Below are 15,880 nucleotides of genomic sequence, written 5' to 3'. Positions count from 1 at the left end.
CAACCGTGGAAATGCCCAAGCTGAGAATGAGATTTTGTCATTACTTTTGTTGTCATTCATCATAATAATGATGATGATAAAATGTGTGATTTGTACATCTCCTCTCCAAATTATCAGAGCATGAAACAAAGACACTGACAAGTCCTAAAGAAGGTTAAAGGTCACAGGCAGTTTTGAGGAGGAGTTTTTCGAGGCATTTCTTGAGTCAGATTGAGGGGGAAGTCACGTCCTACCCCCCCCCCTCCCCCCCCACACACACACACACACACACACACCTGTGTTAGTTGAGCCGCGCCTCATGCAAATCAAGCAGGGATGAATCGGCTGTGTGGCTGCCAGAGGGGAGGAACCTGAAAAAGTTTTTTTTCTAATTGTTTTTTTTTTTAGGGAGCAGACAAATGCTTCCCACGCACAATTTCGACGGCAGTCACATGTTAGTTGCATCACTTCCTGCGTTCGCTGTCATTGTCACCCAGCAGCAGCAGCAGCAACACACACCTGCTGCAAAGCGGGCTCAAGTTTGTGTAGAACGATCCAGGAAGGGCGTCGGTGTTGGGTTAGTGATGAACTGTGTGCAGCTTCGGTTAATCCGTTGTTTTGATTTGGTTTATTCACGAGAACAAGTCATGTCCCGCATGTTTTGTTTTGTTTGGATTTTTTTTTAAATCAGGTTCCGTGAGTGAGCCCCTGCGTTTACGCGGTCTGTGTCTCCCTCCTGCGTCCGACTCTCGTCACTATTTCCTTTCTGTCACGACACTGAATTACTTGTTAATCTGTGGCGCAGCTGAAAGAAGGGAGGCTGCAGAAACCAACATCCTCCGATCCGCCACAGGCGTCATGTAACGCCGCAGGTACTCACGTCTGATCTATTTAAGTAGAAATTGGAGGGCAGAGGGAGCACCTTCCGTCACGGTGGCCGAGAGGTTAAGGCGTTGGACTCGAAATCCAATGGGGTTTCCCCGCACAGGTTCGAATCCTGTTCGTGACGAGGCTTGTTTTCTTTTACGTGACTGCCTGGAGGAAATCCAGCAGATGAACACGCTCGGTCGGTTTTTGAAATGTTCGTTATTAATTATGCCATTACTTAATGGCGACCTTCGCTCGCAGCCATTACAGAACCCCCACATAGAAACACCTGAGTACCGCTTTCGTGTCCATCCAACAACTCTGATGGCAATAATCTCTAAAATACGTAGATGAGGGAAAACACACATTTAAAAGAAAGGACTGAAGTACCCCCCCCCCAAACACACACACACACACACGCACACACACACACACGCACACACACAGACACACACGCACACAAGGGAGTGCACTAAAAAAAGCTGAATATGCGGGAGTAATGATGTCATTATGATTTGGTGGCCTGCCCATCAAATAGATAACACTAGAATCTAGGGTCTGCAAACTATTGCTATCATCTCGGGCCGACATGATAGCAATAGTTTGGATTTTCATTTGTCAATAACAATGTATGAATGAACTGCACACCAAAAACACTTTTTGTTTTTTATTGATTTTCTATGCGGTGACAAATAAAAGCGATGGTGCATAAAGAATTGATGAATATGGGCCGCACGTGAAAATGACTTTTTTTCAAGTCTCGCGTCCTTTACTCTCGCGTTGTTTCTGGAAAAAATGACGCGTTTTGGTACGAACCAACTCCCTGCCTTCTTTACCACGAACATGGGAGTAGTTTCCACTTGAAATTGGGAGTTTTATTTGTTTTATTCAACACAATGCTTCCATTCATTATCAGTATCCGTCGAATCGACCCCGTAAGACCAAACAAAAAAGAAACGTCTGCGCGGTGACCCCTTCATGGCGTTCCGTAATGGAAGTGGCTGGAACGGATAAAAAAGACCGGCAGCCCACACTGACGTTAGCATTTATTTGGGGGGCACCGTGGCTCCACGGTGCGGCTGAGTGTAACCCATGTACAGATTTTAAAATGCGTTTTTTTTTTAAATTTTAGCTCAAGTGTTAGTTGGGTGTGAAAACCAGCTTATTTCGTGATAGGCTTTTTGCCAAAATTGTAGGAGCCTAAAGACACATTTTGTAACAAAGCATTTGGGACTGAACGCGCGTTCCTTTCACTCTGAAACAGACACACAAAGGAAGTGCGGTTGACTTTCTGGGGTGATACTAGCAACAACTCTGAAGTGGTCGAGCGATCGATCTCCTTTTTTTTAAAGAAAAAGTTAGCAGTGCAGACAATAGTTGAAGCCCTGGTGCAGTAAGTTAGTAGCGTCTCCTGTTTAACTCGCTACGCTGATTTTCTTTTTTTCTATCCGCTAGTTGCTACCTGACATCAATGGTGGTGCTAAACTTCGGCCAATTCAGTCCCAAATCGTCTCTAAAGTTCTGACTCGAACATCACCCCCCACCCCCACCCCACGGTTAACTATGATATTACCTTAGCGTCATGTGAAGGACGGAGCTGTCATTATGTTGATAAAAAGGAAAGATGCCCAGAGACTCCTACCCCGAAGCTAAAGGAAGGTAGCTAACTGCGAGCTAGCTAACGTTTAGCCTAGCAACCATCTCAAACACCTCGCGTCTGTTTTTTTGATAAATGTGGCAATTTTTTCCGCCTCGGTGTCCCAGTGAGACCGTCTAAGAGATTCGTATTTGGGGGGTTAAACTAAAATTTTCGCGGCCGACCAAACAGTGCTTCTTTTTTTTTGTCGGAGGAATGTGCAGTTAGCATATAGCTGGCAGGCTAGCGGAGCTAAAGCTAACTTTGTAGCTTCCCCACACAGTAGCTGTTCAGCTCCAAGTGACGGGAGGGCGCGGACAGTGGGGTCTTCAGGAGCAACAATGGCAGCCCCGACAACCGAGGCCGTGTTCTTGATTAAAGACGTGAAGCCTGGATCGAAAAATCTAAATATTGTATTCATCGTTTTGGAAATCGGTAAGTGGTTGAACCGTAGCGTTCAGGCGGCCGAACCAAGCATCAACTCGTGTCTGTTTTCTTAAAGGGGCCGATGGCATCCACGCAAATTACATTTAGTAAAACTAAGGAGTTTTAATGAAGCCGTGGTGCTCTGTTCTCTTGAGTTTTTGTTCACGGTGTATGCTACCAGAGGTTTGATAAGTTGTTGTTGTTTCAAGTAACTCATTCATCCTTTTGTGTTTGGTTTTTTTTTCCTTCCAGGTCGAGTCACCAAAACGAAAGATGGTCATGAAGTGCGCTCCTGCAAGGTGGCAGACAAGAGTGGCAGCATTTCCATCTCTGTCTGGGATGAGCTGGGCAGCCTGATCCAGCCTGGAGACATCATCAAGCTGACCAGAGGGTAGGAGTGTTCCCAGGCTGACGCTCACGGGACGGCTCAGTCGGTCCCTAAATTCCCTGATTTGCTGGCGGTGTGACAATCCCTTAGTGATCACTTTGGATTGTAGTCCTGGGGGCGGGGGGGGGGGGCACATTTACTTGAATTTGGCAGGCAGTAATGGAACCTCAGCTTTTACTTCTACTTGTTTTGTAAGAGTTGATGTGGTTTTACCTGTATATAAAGGGCACTCCAGTTTAACTATGTAGAAAAAAAACAATACATGAGAGAAAACACACAAGTTCCAACCAGAGGGGAAGGAACACACAAAAGGAACAGTGCAGACTTGATTAAACGCATCAAACAAGCCCAGCGTTGGTACCCTGATGTCTCATCAACTTTGAGAGAGTTATTAGATGCGGATATGTTCACCCATCAGACAACTCAAATGCTCTTTCTTTCGTCACTCATTTTTTTGAACAATGTGCCCCTGATAAGGGCCTCACACTGTCACACTCATATATTCCTGCCCACATGGCTTCACATTGAGTTCACCTGAAGTGAGGGTGAGGTGCTTTCCCCGGTGTGACAGAGCAGGAAGCTACCTGGAGCTCCAGCGTCCAGTTCTCATTCATGTATGTGATGAAAATGGGACTAATCCAACTCTGGGCTGCCCCACGCGTGTCGTTCTGCGTTGAGGGGGTCGTTGTAACTGGTGCGTTCTGCCTCAGGTACGCGTCGATCTGGAAAGGTTGCCTGACCCTGTACACTGGAAGAGGAGGAGATCTGCAGAAGATTGGGGAGTGAGTAGCCTGCAGCGAGTCCGTGTTGACCGGCGCTGACTCATCAGCGCTGGAAGTGTGGCTGATGAGCATCATACTAACCTCACGTGAAATGACTCACCGACATGTTGATACACACCTGGCGTCTCAGTGAAAGACGTCGTACAGCTTAGGATCATTCACTGAAGCAAAGCCACCGGCCGCCGTCTCTAGGAATGTGGTCACGGGAAAAACCTGGGAAACCATTCAGTGTGAAAATTGGGTGTTTTGGGAAAAAATAAAACCAAAAATATTCATCAGTCAGGCTTGCTTCAAGGAGCAGAATATCGAGAGTCGAGCACACCAACACAACAGTCCATTTTAGTCTTGGGATATCTTTACCTTGATACACGTGTAGGTGGTAAGGAACCACGTGAGTCGTCATTAGTTGGAGCGAAATGCACGGAGATGACAATTTTCCTCGATGAGGTCTTTGATTACTCATAAAATTCTGTATGAGCCCTGTGAGCTTTCTAGGAAGATTCCACACGTCTACAAGAGCAAGATGATGCTTAGGTTGTCAGGTCATTGCATGTTAAAACTTTCATCGCAGCCAAAGGGATCCTTCTTTTTTTTTCATGTATCTTTAGATTTTCGCTGCACCCAAGATGGCTGAACTGCTCCTGGTCAGTTTTCGTGTCTGGAATGATTTGGTGCTTCCTATTCTGTCTCCCAGGTTTTGCATGGTGTATTCAGAAGTGCCCAACTTCAGTGAACCAAACCCAGAGCTGCTAGCCCAGGCCAACCAGCAGAACAAGTCTGTAAGTAGCCCCCGTGACCACGCCACCTGGATCAGAACGCCCTCAAACATGGAAAGATCAGACAGATCTTTCAAGCTGAAGCTGCCGCCGCCGCCGCCACCCTCCGTGAGGCCTGGCGCTGCCGGCGTCTTCATTTGCACTGCTCTTCTATTTCCGCGTGTGACAGAGCAGCCCTGCAGCCACTTCAGATGAAACTTACAGAAGTGTGTCGATGAGCAGAGTGTCGTTTGGACAAAAAACCAGATTTTAACGGAAATCTAATCTTGTGAGGCAAGTCAGCAGTGTTGTTTTAAGGTAAATGTGTCAGAGCCGACGTTCAGATGTGCACGGCTGTGAGGAAACACAGGGAATGTGAACAAGAGTTTACGGCTTAAAAAAAAAAATTTAAAAATGGAGAACTCCGACAGCACGGCTGCATTAACCTGATGGGGCCGGTGGAGCAGGTCGCCTCTCACAGGAATCCTGTGTATTTTGAGTCAGGATCAATTCTGAATAGTTTAAAGTTAAGCAGGCCTGTCTGTCGATGGAGCCTCGATCCTGTACTTGTGTTTTCCCAGAGGATGGAGTTGTCCAGGGCCCTCTTGATGTACATTATTCATCTAAAATCAATGTGTGCACCAACACTGAATTTTCCTGCATTCATAAACTAATGCCTGCAGGCCAGGCTGCTCCTCCCAGCCAGCGAGGGATCTGGATGACTCCGTTAGCCCGCCGCTAACTTGACTGTGGATAAAATCAATTGAACATGGACTTGCACCGACGTCCCAAATGTTATCAGACAAGATGGATGAGATCCTGAGTCCTTTCATGGGGCTGACACTCGTCGTACTCAGTCCACCGTTGAACGGCGAAGACTAGCTGTGACCTCAGGCTCCTGGTTAGAGCTGTAAATACACCAACAGAACACCCTCATTCTGATCTTTGAGATCAGGAAATGGCCAAGTCATCATCTTCATCATCATCATGGGACGTTAACAATCGTAGTTTTCACCAACAGGGTAAACCAGACCAGAACCAGAGGGGAAACTCTCCGCCCAATCAGAATTCAGGTACATCTGCCCCACCAGGTGAGTAGAAGCGACTGTTTCCTCTTTAAGTTGCTCGCTTGTAAGAAACGCCGCTGTTGTGCATCTTCAGCAGAATATTACTACAAATGTTGGTTTGTGGTTAAACGTCCCTGCAGGAGTCTGAAGATGTGTCTCTGAATCCGTAGGTAACGGTGCCATGCCGCCATTTTCCGCCAACAACAACCCAGCACCTGGTGCAGCACGCGATGCTGCGTTCGGGGGCGGGCGACCCAACGGTCGGTCACCTGGCAACGGAGCTCCCCCAGCTGCTGTTGCTGGACCGCCAGCAGCAGCAAAGTCTTCAGTTACCATTAGCAACGGCAGGGACCCACGGCGTGCCAAAAGATGAACGAGGTTGAGGGATCATGTAGGGAGGTGGTGTCCCCCCCCACCCTGACCCCCGTACCCTTCAGTAACATCGTTGCCCCATCTCGCCGGCTGTCACAATCCTGGAATCGGAGTCGTTGCATAACATTTTTACAGATGTGGTGTTGTCAGGCAAAGTGCGAGTTGTGCTGCTCTCAGCGTGATTGTGATGCGCGCGCGGGGCTCCTTGTTGGGGCTCCTTGTCAGCCCTGGGCGGAGGAGTCGTGGGGCTCCACCTGCTCGCTCAACGCCAGCCCCGTGCCAGTGTTGCCGCTCCACACTCGCCTAACCTTAACCCCTCCTGTTATGTTCCTTCAAATCATGCACCCTACTTGAACACTTGATGCACTTTCTTCTCTTAATTTATGGCGGGGGGGGGGGCAGCTCGGCGGTCTTTGAAATCAGGAAACCTGTTTCTGCTCTCGAGTGGGAAAAAGGCCTTAAGTGTGAAATGAATTCTTGGACTGAATGCACAAGCTGAACTTGTAAGGGTCTTTCCCTCCTAACCAAACTGTACCTGAAGTGATGAAAGTGTTGGCTGTGGACTTCTAGTGATGGACAGGTAGACTGTTTTTTGTTTTTTTTTCCGAAGACACGTTTTCTTGTTTGCCATTCTTCATCCAGGTGGGACCACTTCAATACGATACTGGTAAAACGGTTCACCGAATAAATTTTACAGCAATTCTGCCATATTTGGTTCTTTGTAGTTTGTTTTGAGGTTTGAACACAAGTTACTGATAATAAATGTCACACCACCTTTTTTATTTTGGAGAGGAGGGAGGAGCTTCCTAAACATCCTGGCATTTTAACCCCCTGAACCCCCAGTCTGAAAGCCACACCCCCTCCCCCCACAGGCAGGTTCCGTTTCAGCGCCGCGGCCTCCTGGCCGTAGAGCCCTCAGTGCTGCACCCCTCACTTGACCTTCTCCTCCCACAGAGGAACAGAAGAACTCAACGATAGCGCAACGCGTTGCACACAACAACACAACCTTCCCCTGTGGCCTCATATCCTCCATTGCACCAAGCACCTGAACTGTTCAATTCCCAGCTGCCGCCACTTCCTCATTCCACACCATTTCTCGTCAAGTGTGTCCAACCAGGTGGAACTTAAACACGCACAAATGAGTGCGTTTGTCCTCGCCAGTTCTCCTCAGGCTCACAAGAACTCTCAAGTTTATGAATATGGAGGTCAGGACACAGAGCCGCCGATTCAGCTCACGCAGAATAAGCCAGAGTATTGTGGACTGCAGGCATCGGACCTGGTGAACCGGTGCAGTCAGTCGGCACCTCTGACAGGTGATCCTCATGAGGGGATGATGTCATGCTGGATTCACGCTACTTATGTTTAACATTAACGTGTGTTTTTCTGCTAGCAACCCTTATGAACGGTCTCAGTGCCCCGCTGTGTTGAGCAGCTGAAGGGTTTGTTTCCCCTCGGGTGGGCGGAGCCTGCTGAGGTCTCTCCTCAGGCCCTCGTGGTAAAACCAGAATCCCTTGTGACACTGGAAGCTGAAACACATGAGAAGTGCAGCAGGAAACGTGTTGCTCGTCAACACCAATGTGTCATGAGTGCCAACTTCCTCAGCACTCCGGTCACTCAGGAGTCATGCGTTGTTAGAAATGTCACCACGTGTGGTCGGGACCCTCGGTGTCACGTGTACTCGAGTAGCGATGAGAGAAAACACCTCGCATGGAACCATAGACTGGCATGCAAACCAGTGCAGTGGTCCAGTACCGCTGGACTGGACCCTGCTGTTCCCCGGTTCCCTCCGTCATCTCTGACTGAAATGACAGCGGTGAAGTTGCTCCTCACTCGCCTGCACAGGAAGTAGGTCGCTGCTTCACGGCACAGGGATGAAGTTTTCACTGCTGTGAAACCTCACCTGTGAGGGGACACGTTGGCGCTCGGAGGGACGGGCGCCTGTCCAACTCAAGTAGAAGGCGTCTTCCTGGGGACGGGTTCGAGTGTCGGTCCCAGTTAGAGTCTGATCGGATGACGAGTCACACATTGAGAGGCTGAACGTGCTCGGCAACACCCGCCAGTGACGCACGGCCGGCCCGGCGACCGCGTGTTCACGACATATTTTCCACTTTGATGTCCCCCAAGTGTGACGTTGGCACAGAAAAGCTGTAGTGTTAGACCTTGTTGATGGTTTCTTGTGAATATTGTGAGGTTTGGTTTTTTTTTACTCAACCTGAGTACAAGTGGACGGTGGGATCATCACTTCCTGTGTCGGTTTCTAACCCTGTCAAAGCAAAATCGGACAGCGGCGGCATGACTTGACTTCCTGTCCTTGAACCTCCCGGTGGTGGTGAATTATTCTGTCTGCTCTCATTAACGAGGTGATAAACTTGGGCAGTAGTTTAGGGTGTTCAGGTTGAGGTTAGGCTAATCTGTAATGTTGACCTTTGACCTCAGCCCCCTTGACACTCGGGGGGGGGGGGGGTTCTGCCGGAGCATTTCTGACGGTTTCCAATAGTCGCCGAGTTTTTCACAGAGAACCCTCACTTTTCTTTAATTTCCCTGAAAATTCTACAAAGAACGCGGCGCTGCAACCACTTCTTTAAATGCTTTTGTCATGAATGTGTCTGTCAGCTGTCACTCAGGTCTGAATGCAACGATGCTTTTTAAAACTGCTGACAGAACTCAAGTACGACATTTCGACACGAACAGATTCTTTGGCTCTTCATGTCACTTCTCCCTGCAAGCTCACACGCTGTGGGGGTTTGTCCTCTTTTCTTCTCTTTCAGGGAACAGAATTGTAAAGAGGCTTCATTTGCGTGTGTAGAGCCGAAGCAGACTTGTAATAAAAGTTATTAATATTATTTCTGTTCTGATCGACGTATCAGTTGGGATCCGGTGGAACTCGGTGGTCGGTGGAGTTGTGACGCTCGATCCCGCATCTCTTGAATGGGATGCACGCCTGTTTTTCTGGTATTTGTTTTGAGTCGGCGAAGCTGACACAGTTTCTCTTTCAGTTTTGCCGCGTGGCAGCGCGTCTTATGACAGCGATGACTCAGATAATCTGGCCTCTGGTTCAGAGGGAATTGTCAGGAGTTTCATTCGAGCGCAGATTAAGATAAGACAACGCATAAATAAACCTTTCAGTATGCCAGAAGACAGGAGCGTCTGGGGAGAAACGGCTCACTGTGACGGTGGAAACGTGCTGCTGAGGAGAGATGGATTACAAATAAACATGGGGCGAAATCTGCTGCATAAACTGAAAAATGCTGCAAAACATCACTTAATGTTCCCAACTGCCGCTGCGCATCTCCAGACTGAAGGACACCAGTGACTCGAAACAACTTCTGGATTATTAAAGGTTGCGAACAAACACAAACCTGTGTGCAGAACAGGAAAGTGAGGCTGCGTGAGGGGAGGGGTGTGGAGTCAGGATGTGTCTGCTCTTTGTCTGCTTGTGACATCCATCTCAGCCTCCACCAAGAAGACATCACGATGAGCGGTGAGCAGTTCCGTCCTCTTATAATTCACATTCATGCGTTTTTACTGTTGTCTCCCAGGCGGTTTGACCGCGCTGGGCCAGCCTTGAACGGCTCACAAGTCACTGATTTTATCATCATAAATTTACAGTGAAGTAATGCTTGATGGGTGACACTCAAATGTATGTATTTATTTTTACTGAGGAAAAACAAGTAACCCGATACATTATTACTTCACAACAATAAGCTCTGAGGTACTGCACATTATCTTAAATGAAAAAGAAACGTAGATATCAGTGGACAGCAGCAGGTTCGTGGTTGAAATGTGTTTCTGAAGTGTCTTTGAGTACCTAGGGAAGTATTTGAGGGAAGTACCAAGTATTATCAAGACAGCACATGAAGTCAGATTATTGTAGCATGTAAAGAAAAATAAGCTGCTTTACCGTGAAGCAAAGAGAATGTCCGTACATTAAGATGCAATCTTTGTATCGGCGACTAGAAACGTCTTTAATGATGTAGAATATTTTGAAGTTACTAAGTGCTGCACAAAAAAAGGGGTACCATGAAACTTGTATGAAGCATAAAATACTTGAAGTTTTACACAACGGGTCCCTGCAGGGTCTTAAAAAGCCGCGAGAAGGCTGGAATCTGTTGATTTTCTCCAGTTTGAAACATTAACTTGATGAGGAGGATAACGTCTCTGCGTCACGTGACATTTGAGGGAAATCGACACGACAGCAAGTCTCCTTATCAGTTGTTCCCTCAAACTTGAACCCACACAGAACTTCAGCAGCCCTCCATGAAGGGCACGCGGTCAGCAGGAGTCCTACATTTAACATGTGGACACCTGCATGAACCCTGCCATGAAGAAATAAAACGCCTTCCCGTATCCTAGCAACCCGCCGGGTGCTTCGATGCATCAGGTTTGATCCATTAAAGGAGCAAACCAACATTTTGGGAACTATCATCCATCATGGTTAGTTCCAGACCAGCAGATAAGACAACCACCGAGCTCCAGACCCCCACCGATAGCTAGTTAGCGTAGCTGCAGTGAACCCTGGGGGGGGGGGGGGGGGGGACTAAAAGGTCACCTTGTACTACTTTTTACATTTCTTTTACCACGACTCTCGTTCTGTTAGCGCTGGGAAAAGTGTGTTTGCTGGCGTCCGCTAAAGCTAAGCTAACTAGCGATTTTTATCTGTTGGACTGGCTCTAAAAATGAGTGTATTTCCATAAAAAGTTGGTGTGTTTGAAAATATTTTTTTGTAAAAAGTCATCTTGTAAGAGCAACAGGATATTTTGATTTCCCTCCTCAGATCTGAGCACATCCTCCATCATCTTTGACTTCGGCTCAGCGTACTACGAACTCAACTTCACCTACAATGACACCGAGTTCGTCATCAACCCTAAAACGCAGCCCTGCAGCACCTTCTCCCTCCCGGATGCAGTGACAGTTGTCGTCTGCATCTTCTACATCCTCATCTTCCTGCTGGCCATTCCCGGGAATCTGGTGGTGGGGCTGGTGATCGGCCTCAGCAAGCAGGCGCTGCCTCCCTCCGACCTCTACCTGCTCCACCTGGCCGTCGCTGACCTCCTGCTGGCCATCGCGCTCCCGTTCTTGGCCACCTCTGTGACGCGTGGCTGGGTGTTTGGAGACACCATGTGTAAAATCGTCACCATCCTCCAGGAGCTGAGCTTCTACTCCAGCATTCTCTTCCTGACGTGCATCAGTATGGACCGCTACATGGTGATAGTGCGAGCTATGGAGGCCCGCAAGTCCAACCGCCAGCTGGTCAGCTGGGGAATCTGTGCTGGGGTCTGGGCTGTCGGGGCTCTCCTGTCCTTGCCAGGGCTTTTTTTTTCCTCCTTCAAGTCTAACAACTCCAGTCAGTTTGTGTGTGCTGAGTTTTACGATCCCAGCAGTGCGGACGAGTGGCGGCTGGCCACCAGAATCCTTCGCCACATGCTGGGTTTCGTTATCCCTCTGGCCATCATGCTGCCCTGCTATGGAGTGACCATCCAGCGCCTCCTCCGCATCCGCAGTGGATTCCAGCGGCAGCGAGCCATGAGGGTGATAGTGTTTGTGGTGGTGGCCTTCCTGCTCTGCTGGACACCGTACCACATCGCGGTGATGGTCGACACGTTTTTCAGGTTAAAGATAGTGCCATACCAGTGCCCAGCGAGGATGGCGGTGGATCAAGCCATGTTCGCTACCCAGAGCCTGGGGCTGCTGCACAGCTGTGTCAACCCGGTGTTGTACGCGTTCGTGGGGGAGAAGTTCAGGAGGCGGCTGCTGCAGATCATGAGGAAGATGGGCATCCTGGAGAGGGCGTCGGTGTCGAGGAGCAGCAGGTCCTCACAGTCATCCGAGATTACGTCCACGTTCATGTGAGGACGCCGCGAGGAGGCCGTGGACGAACTGATCACTTCCGTGTACTGACGTGTTTGTCCTCAGTCATTTTATTTCCTTGCTGGAGGACACAGAAATCACATCCAGGAGATATTTTGATATAAAGTGGGGTTTATCAAACTCTGGGCTGTGGCCCATATGGGGTCGTGAGCACCCTCTAGTGGACTGTGAATTGCTTTCAAAGGGAATCTCACTTTTTACAAGGGAATTTTTTTTTTACTGAGGTATTTTTAGAAGTAATCTCCAAATATGATGCACGTCACATGCTTAAACCATACAAAGAAACATTAAAAGGATACATCATTTGTTCAAGGGCAGCTCGGTGGAATAGTGGTCCTCACTGTGGCCCCCCAGCAAGAAGGTTGTGGGTGGAGCCCCGGCTGGAGCACGGGGTCTTTCTGTGTGAGTCTCCATGTTCTCCCTGTTCCTGCTGGGTTCTCTCTGGTACTCCAGCTTCCTCCACAGTCCAAAGACATCAAGAGGGGACCAGGTTAATCCAGACTCTAAATTGACCGTAGGCGTGGCTGGGAGAGCCAATGGTTGTCTGTCTCTATGTGTTGGCCCTGCCATGGACTGGTGACCTGTCCAGGGGGAAGGCTGCTGGGATAGGCTCCACCCCCACCACCACAGGATAAGCAGTTAAGATGGATGGATTATTAGTTTTACAAAATCCATGTTTCTCCATCCATCAATTTGGGAAAAACTTTAACGTTATGAATTCACAAAAAACGTTTCAATGTGCGCATGGATACAACCTCGACAACATTTAAGTCATTAAGATATATTTTCTAATGGGCTTTGGTCCGTTAAAAGTGTGACTCGGTAGAAAAGGTTGAGAATTGTTTTACCGTCTGTGAGAACAAGACGATGTGTAAAACAATTCTCAACCTTTTCTACTTCAAGTTCAACCGAGTCACACTTTGAAGGTTTGGGTTTATTTGAGGTTTATTCACTGTTTAAAAGTTCAACAGCAAGAGTGATCGTTTGTCTCACACTATGTTGTTTTTTTTTCAAGCCCAGTGCTCCCTATCCAGCTACCCCCTACCTTAAGACAGGATAAGTGGTTAATTGAATTTTGACATTGCAGTTGACAAGATTTGACAGTTGTAAGAAGTGGATTTATTTTTATATTTTTAGTTGTTTTTTTTTTTTGTATAAACCAAATTAGTTGCTTTATAAAATTTGTAAATATCTTTTTATGCTTTTTTCTTTTCTTTTTTTTTCTTTTTTTTTAAAACATCTTATTTATCTAGAGACTTCGTTAGCTAGCTACATATTGTGGTATTATATTTCCCCACCATCAGGTGTATTTCTGAGAAATGTATGTCGGAAATATGTTTCTCAAGTTTTGATTTCATGTGTGACTCTGTTGCAAAGCAGTAATACTGCGTCAGAACAGGAAGGCAAAACAGCCTCTCGCCAACACACTCGCATGCAGTTGAAAGCTCTCTCTTTTTTTTTTTAGTAGCCATCTGATGTACATGATCAAAAATCTCTTTACTGCCACGTGAAATTGTACTGCATCAGCCTGCAGCACAGCCTAAATAGCCTGCACAGTACTTTATAACCCCATTAAGGTTTTTATAGTTATGTATTCAAATCTGTTTTTTAATGACCGTTTATATGGGTTGTTTGTCTATTTAGTTGAAGGTGGTGAAGACTATACAGACAGTTGACATACGTAATAAAGGTTAATATTAACAAGCACACTGTTGTGTTTCTGATGATTGATTTTTAAGAGTTTGTTAACTGCGAAACTGGGGTGGGGGTGGGGGGGGTGAAGATTTCCTGATGCTAATTAGCATCCTAATGGTTTCTTGTTCTGGACTCTAAAAGTCTGGACAAAAGAACACTTACACGGCTACCGGAGCATCAGGGGCCGGTCTCTGTGTGGACCACCTGAGCAGCCCCACTCTTACTTTTTAAAAAAAAAAAAAAAATCAATTTAAGGTAATTTGTGCTGTAGAAATACGTTATGTAGCCTGCTAATATACAAATATTAATAATGAAATATGACTGTTGTAGAGCCTGCTGCCAACAAAACTTTAACTTGTTCTTTAAATAGCTGTACAAGTATTGCAGTAGTACCCATCCCCGATAATTATAAGTGGTAGTATCAAGTGTGTCTGAAGGGCCAGTTGATAGAGTGAGGGGGCTTGAGTATCCCTGGTCTGGCTTCGGGAGGATCAGTCTGGGTAAAAGCAGGCCTAATTAGTCCCTGATGTAGCAGGAAACCCTTTACTAGCTAACGGCACCTGGCTGCATTTTTCCTAAATCAAGCAGCTTCTGGCAGAGTAAATTAATATTGTATTGTCTGGTTTCCTCACAGGGAAGGCAAGCCTTTTATTTTACATTTTAAACTGCTAAACACAGGTCTCTAAGAACACTTCTTCCTGCAATGTGCTCCCATGTTTGGCACTAAGCAAAAGTACGGCTAAAATGAACCCTAACATAAAATTTTTATCTCACTTTTTATAGTTCATCAGCCAATAAGATCCCTGCGTACTGGGGAGAGGCTGAAGTCATGCATCCAGTTTGTTGGTAGCATACCGTTAGCTTTGTGCTTCTAGCAATTGCATTGAGCTGCAAAACCCTTTTAAGTGTCTTCTGTCAGTAAAGATGATTTTGCTGAACTAAATATATTAGTTTCATCAACTTTTATGTGCTACAGAGTTAATTTCATGCAATAATCCAAAATCTAATGTAAAAATCCCTTTGGATTTTGGTCAAAGGGAGTCATTGGGTTGCTAGCTTCCAGGTTGGCTTTCAAAAACACGTTGTATCTTCAACCGTTGTATCCCGACTTGTACTGCTCATTTTGTGCCACAAAAGTAAAATCCCTCTTGACATGTTTATCTGCCAAATCATGACTTTCAAATCAAGTGCTTGTAAAGCGTGGCTCAGAGTGGCTGTCTAGCAACCGCAGGGGCACTGGTTTGATCCTCACTTCCCCCAGTCACCTTGTCCAAGCGTCCTTAAGCAAGATACTGAACCCCTAATTGCTCCCGATGGCCCTGTGATGGACTGGGGACCCGTCCAGGGTGAACAGGCCTCTCGCCCAATCTTGTCGGATACGCTTCAGCCCCGTGACCCTTAAGCGGTAAGCAGTATAAAAAATGCATGGATGGGTAAAAACTGTTGTTAACTAGCATAAATATTTTTTCATACCACTCCTCTGACAATTAAGTTATATAATTGTTCAAACAAATTGATATCTTTGATTTTAGTGCTATGCTCTTACTCCCTTTTTACCGTAGCAAACAAAATTGATATTCAACCGACTCATCGTGACAGCCTACGTCAGCCTCCACATTTGACCTACAAATTTGGTATCTGTCCCACTCCCACCCACCCCCTTCTGCTCTGCCAAGTTAGGATTGTGGCACCGTCTCACATGTTCTACTGACCCCAGGTTGGCTAAAAATGACGAGGGGGTGGGAGCCCGGCTGTGACTGGGCAGACGGATCACGGAGCAGCTGTCATTGCAAGACTGGCCAGCCTGTGACTGTCATTTCCCACCTCAGACTGACTGGCAGAGGTGTGTGGGGAGGGGGGGGGAGATCATGAGCGGGATGGATTGGCTGATGGGAAAAGGAAGGGGGTGGGGGGTGGTGGGGGGGGACGCTGTGCCACTCACCGGAGAGGACTTGTTGTTTGCAACCAACCAAGACCAGTTCTGATGGCTGCTGAGGATAAAGAAGATTGAAGAAATCCCATCTTGTTCTACAGAGAGATCCCAC

The 15,880-nt window shown here is 47.2% G+C and overlaps 2 protein-coding genes and 1 non-coding gene across 3 annotated transcripts; all 3 read left to right on the top strand.

Moving 5' to 3' along the window:
* Positions 1 to 906: 906 nt before the first annotated feature.
* On the top strand, positions 907 to 988 carry trnas-cga (transfer RNA serine (anticodon CGA)). Its single transcript has one exon. It is a non-coding gene; the product is annotated as a tRNA-Ser (tRNA).
* An 896-nt stretch (positions 989 to 1,884) lies between these two features.
* nabp1a (nucleic acid binding protein 1a) lies at positions 1,885 to 6,982 on the top strand. Its single transcript, XM_086219676.1, has 6 exons — positions 1,885 to 2,917; positions 3,161 to 3,299; positions 4,007 to 4,078; positions 4,773 to 4,857; positions 5,855 to 5,924; positions 6,071 to 6,982. The coding sequence occupies exons 1-6, from the start codon at positions 2,824 to 2,826 to the stop codon at positions 6,271 to 6,273; spliced, it is 663 nt and encodes a 220-aa protein (XP_086075802.1). The 5' UTR covers positions 1,885 to 2,823; the 3' UTR covers positions 6,274 to 6,982.
* A 2,455-nt stretch (positions 6,983 to 9,437) lies between these two features.
* Positions 9,438 to 13,836, top strand: LOC147251759 (C-X-C chemokine receptor type 2-like). Its single transcript, XM_086221159.1, has 2 exons — positions 9,438 to 9,753; positions 11,047 to 13,836. The coding sequence occupies exons 1-2, from the start codon at positions 9,747 to 9,749 to the stop codon at positions 12,120 to 12,122; spliced, it is 1,083 nt and encodes a 360-aa protein (XP_086077285.1). The 5' UTR covers positions 9,438 to 9,746; the 3' UTR covers positions 12,123 to 13,836.
* Positions 13,837 to 15,880: the final 2,044 nt, after the last annotated feature.

Source organism: Aulostomus chinensis, chromosome 12 (assembly GCF_037954235.1).
Source record: "Aulostomus chinensis isolate RoL2024-O1b breed Wild chromosome 12, RoL_Achi_v1.0, whole genome shotgun sequence".
Taxonomy (NCBI): Eukaryota; Metazoa; Chordata; class Actinopteri; order Syngnathiformes; family Aulostomidae; genus Aulostomus; species Aulostomus chinensis.
This window is presented reverse-complemented; position numbering and strand designations above follow the sequence as displayed.

Bases quoted from the DNA above. Each gene is read 5' to 3' on its own strand.
- nabp1a (XM_086219676.1), top strand. From the start codon at position 2,824: ATGGCAGCCCCGACAACCGAGGCCGTGTTCTTGATTAAAGACGTGAAG. The intron at 3,300-4,006 runs GTAGGAGTGTTC...GTTCTGCCTCAG, and splicing joins ATCATCAAGCTGACCAGAGG to GTACGCGTCGATCTGGAAAG. The intron at 5,925-6,070 runs GTGAGTAGAAGC...CTGAATCCGTAG, and splicing joins AGGTACATCTGCCCCACCAG to GTAACGGTGCCATGCCGCCA.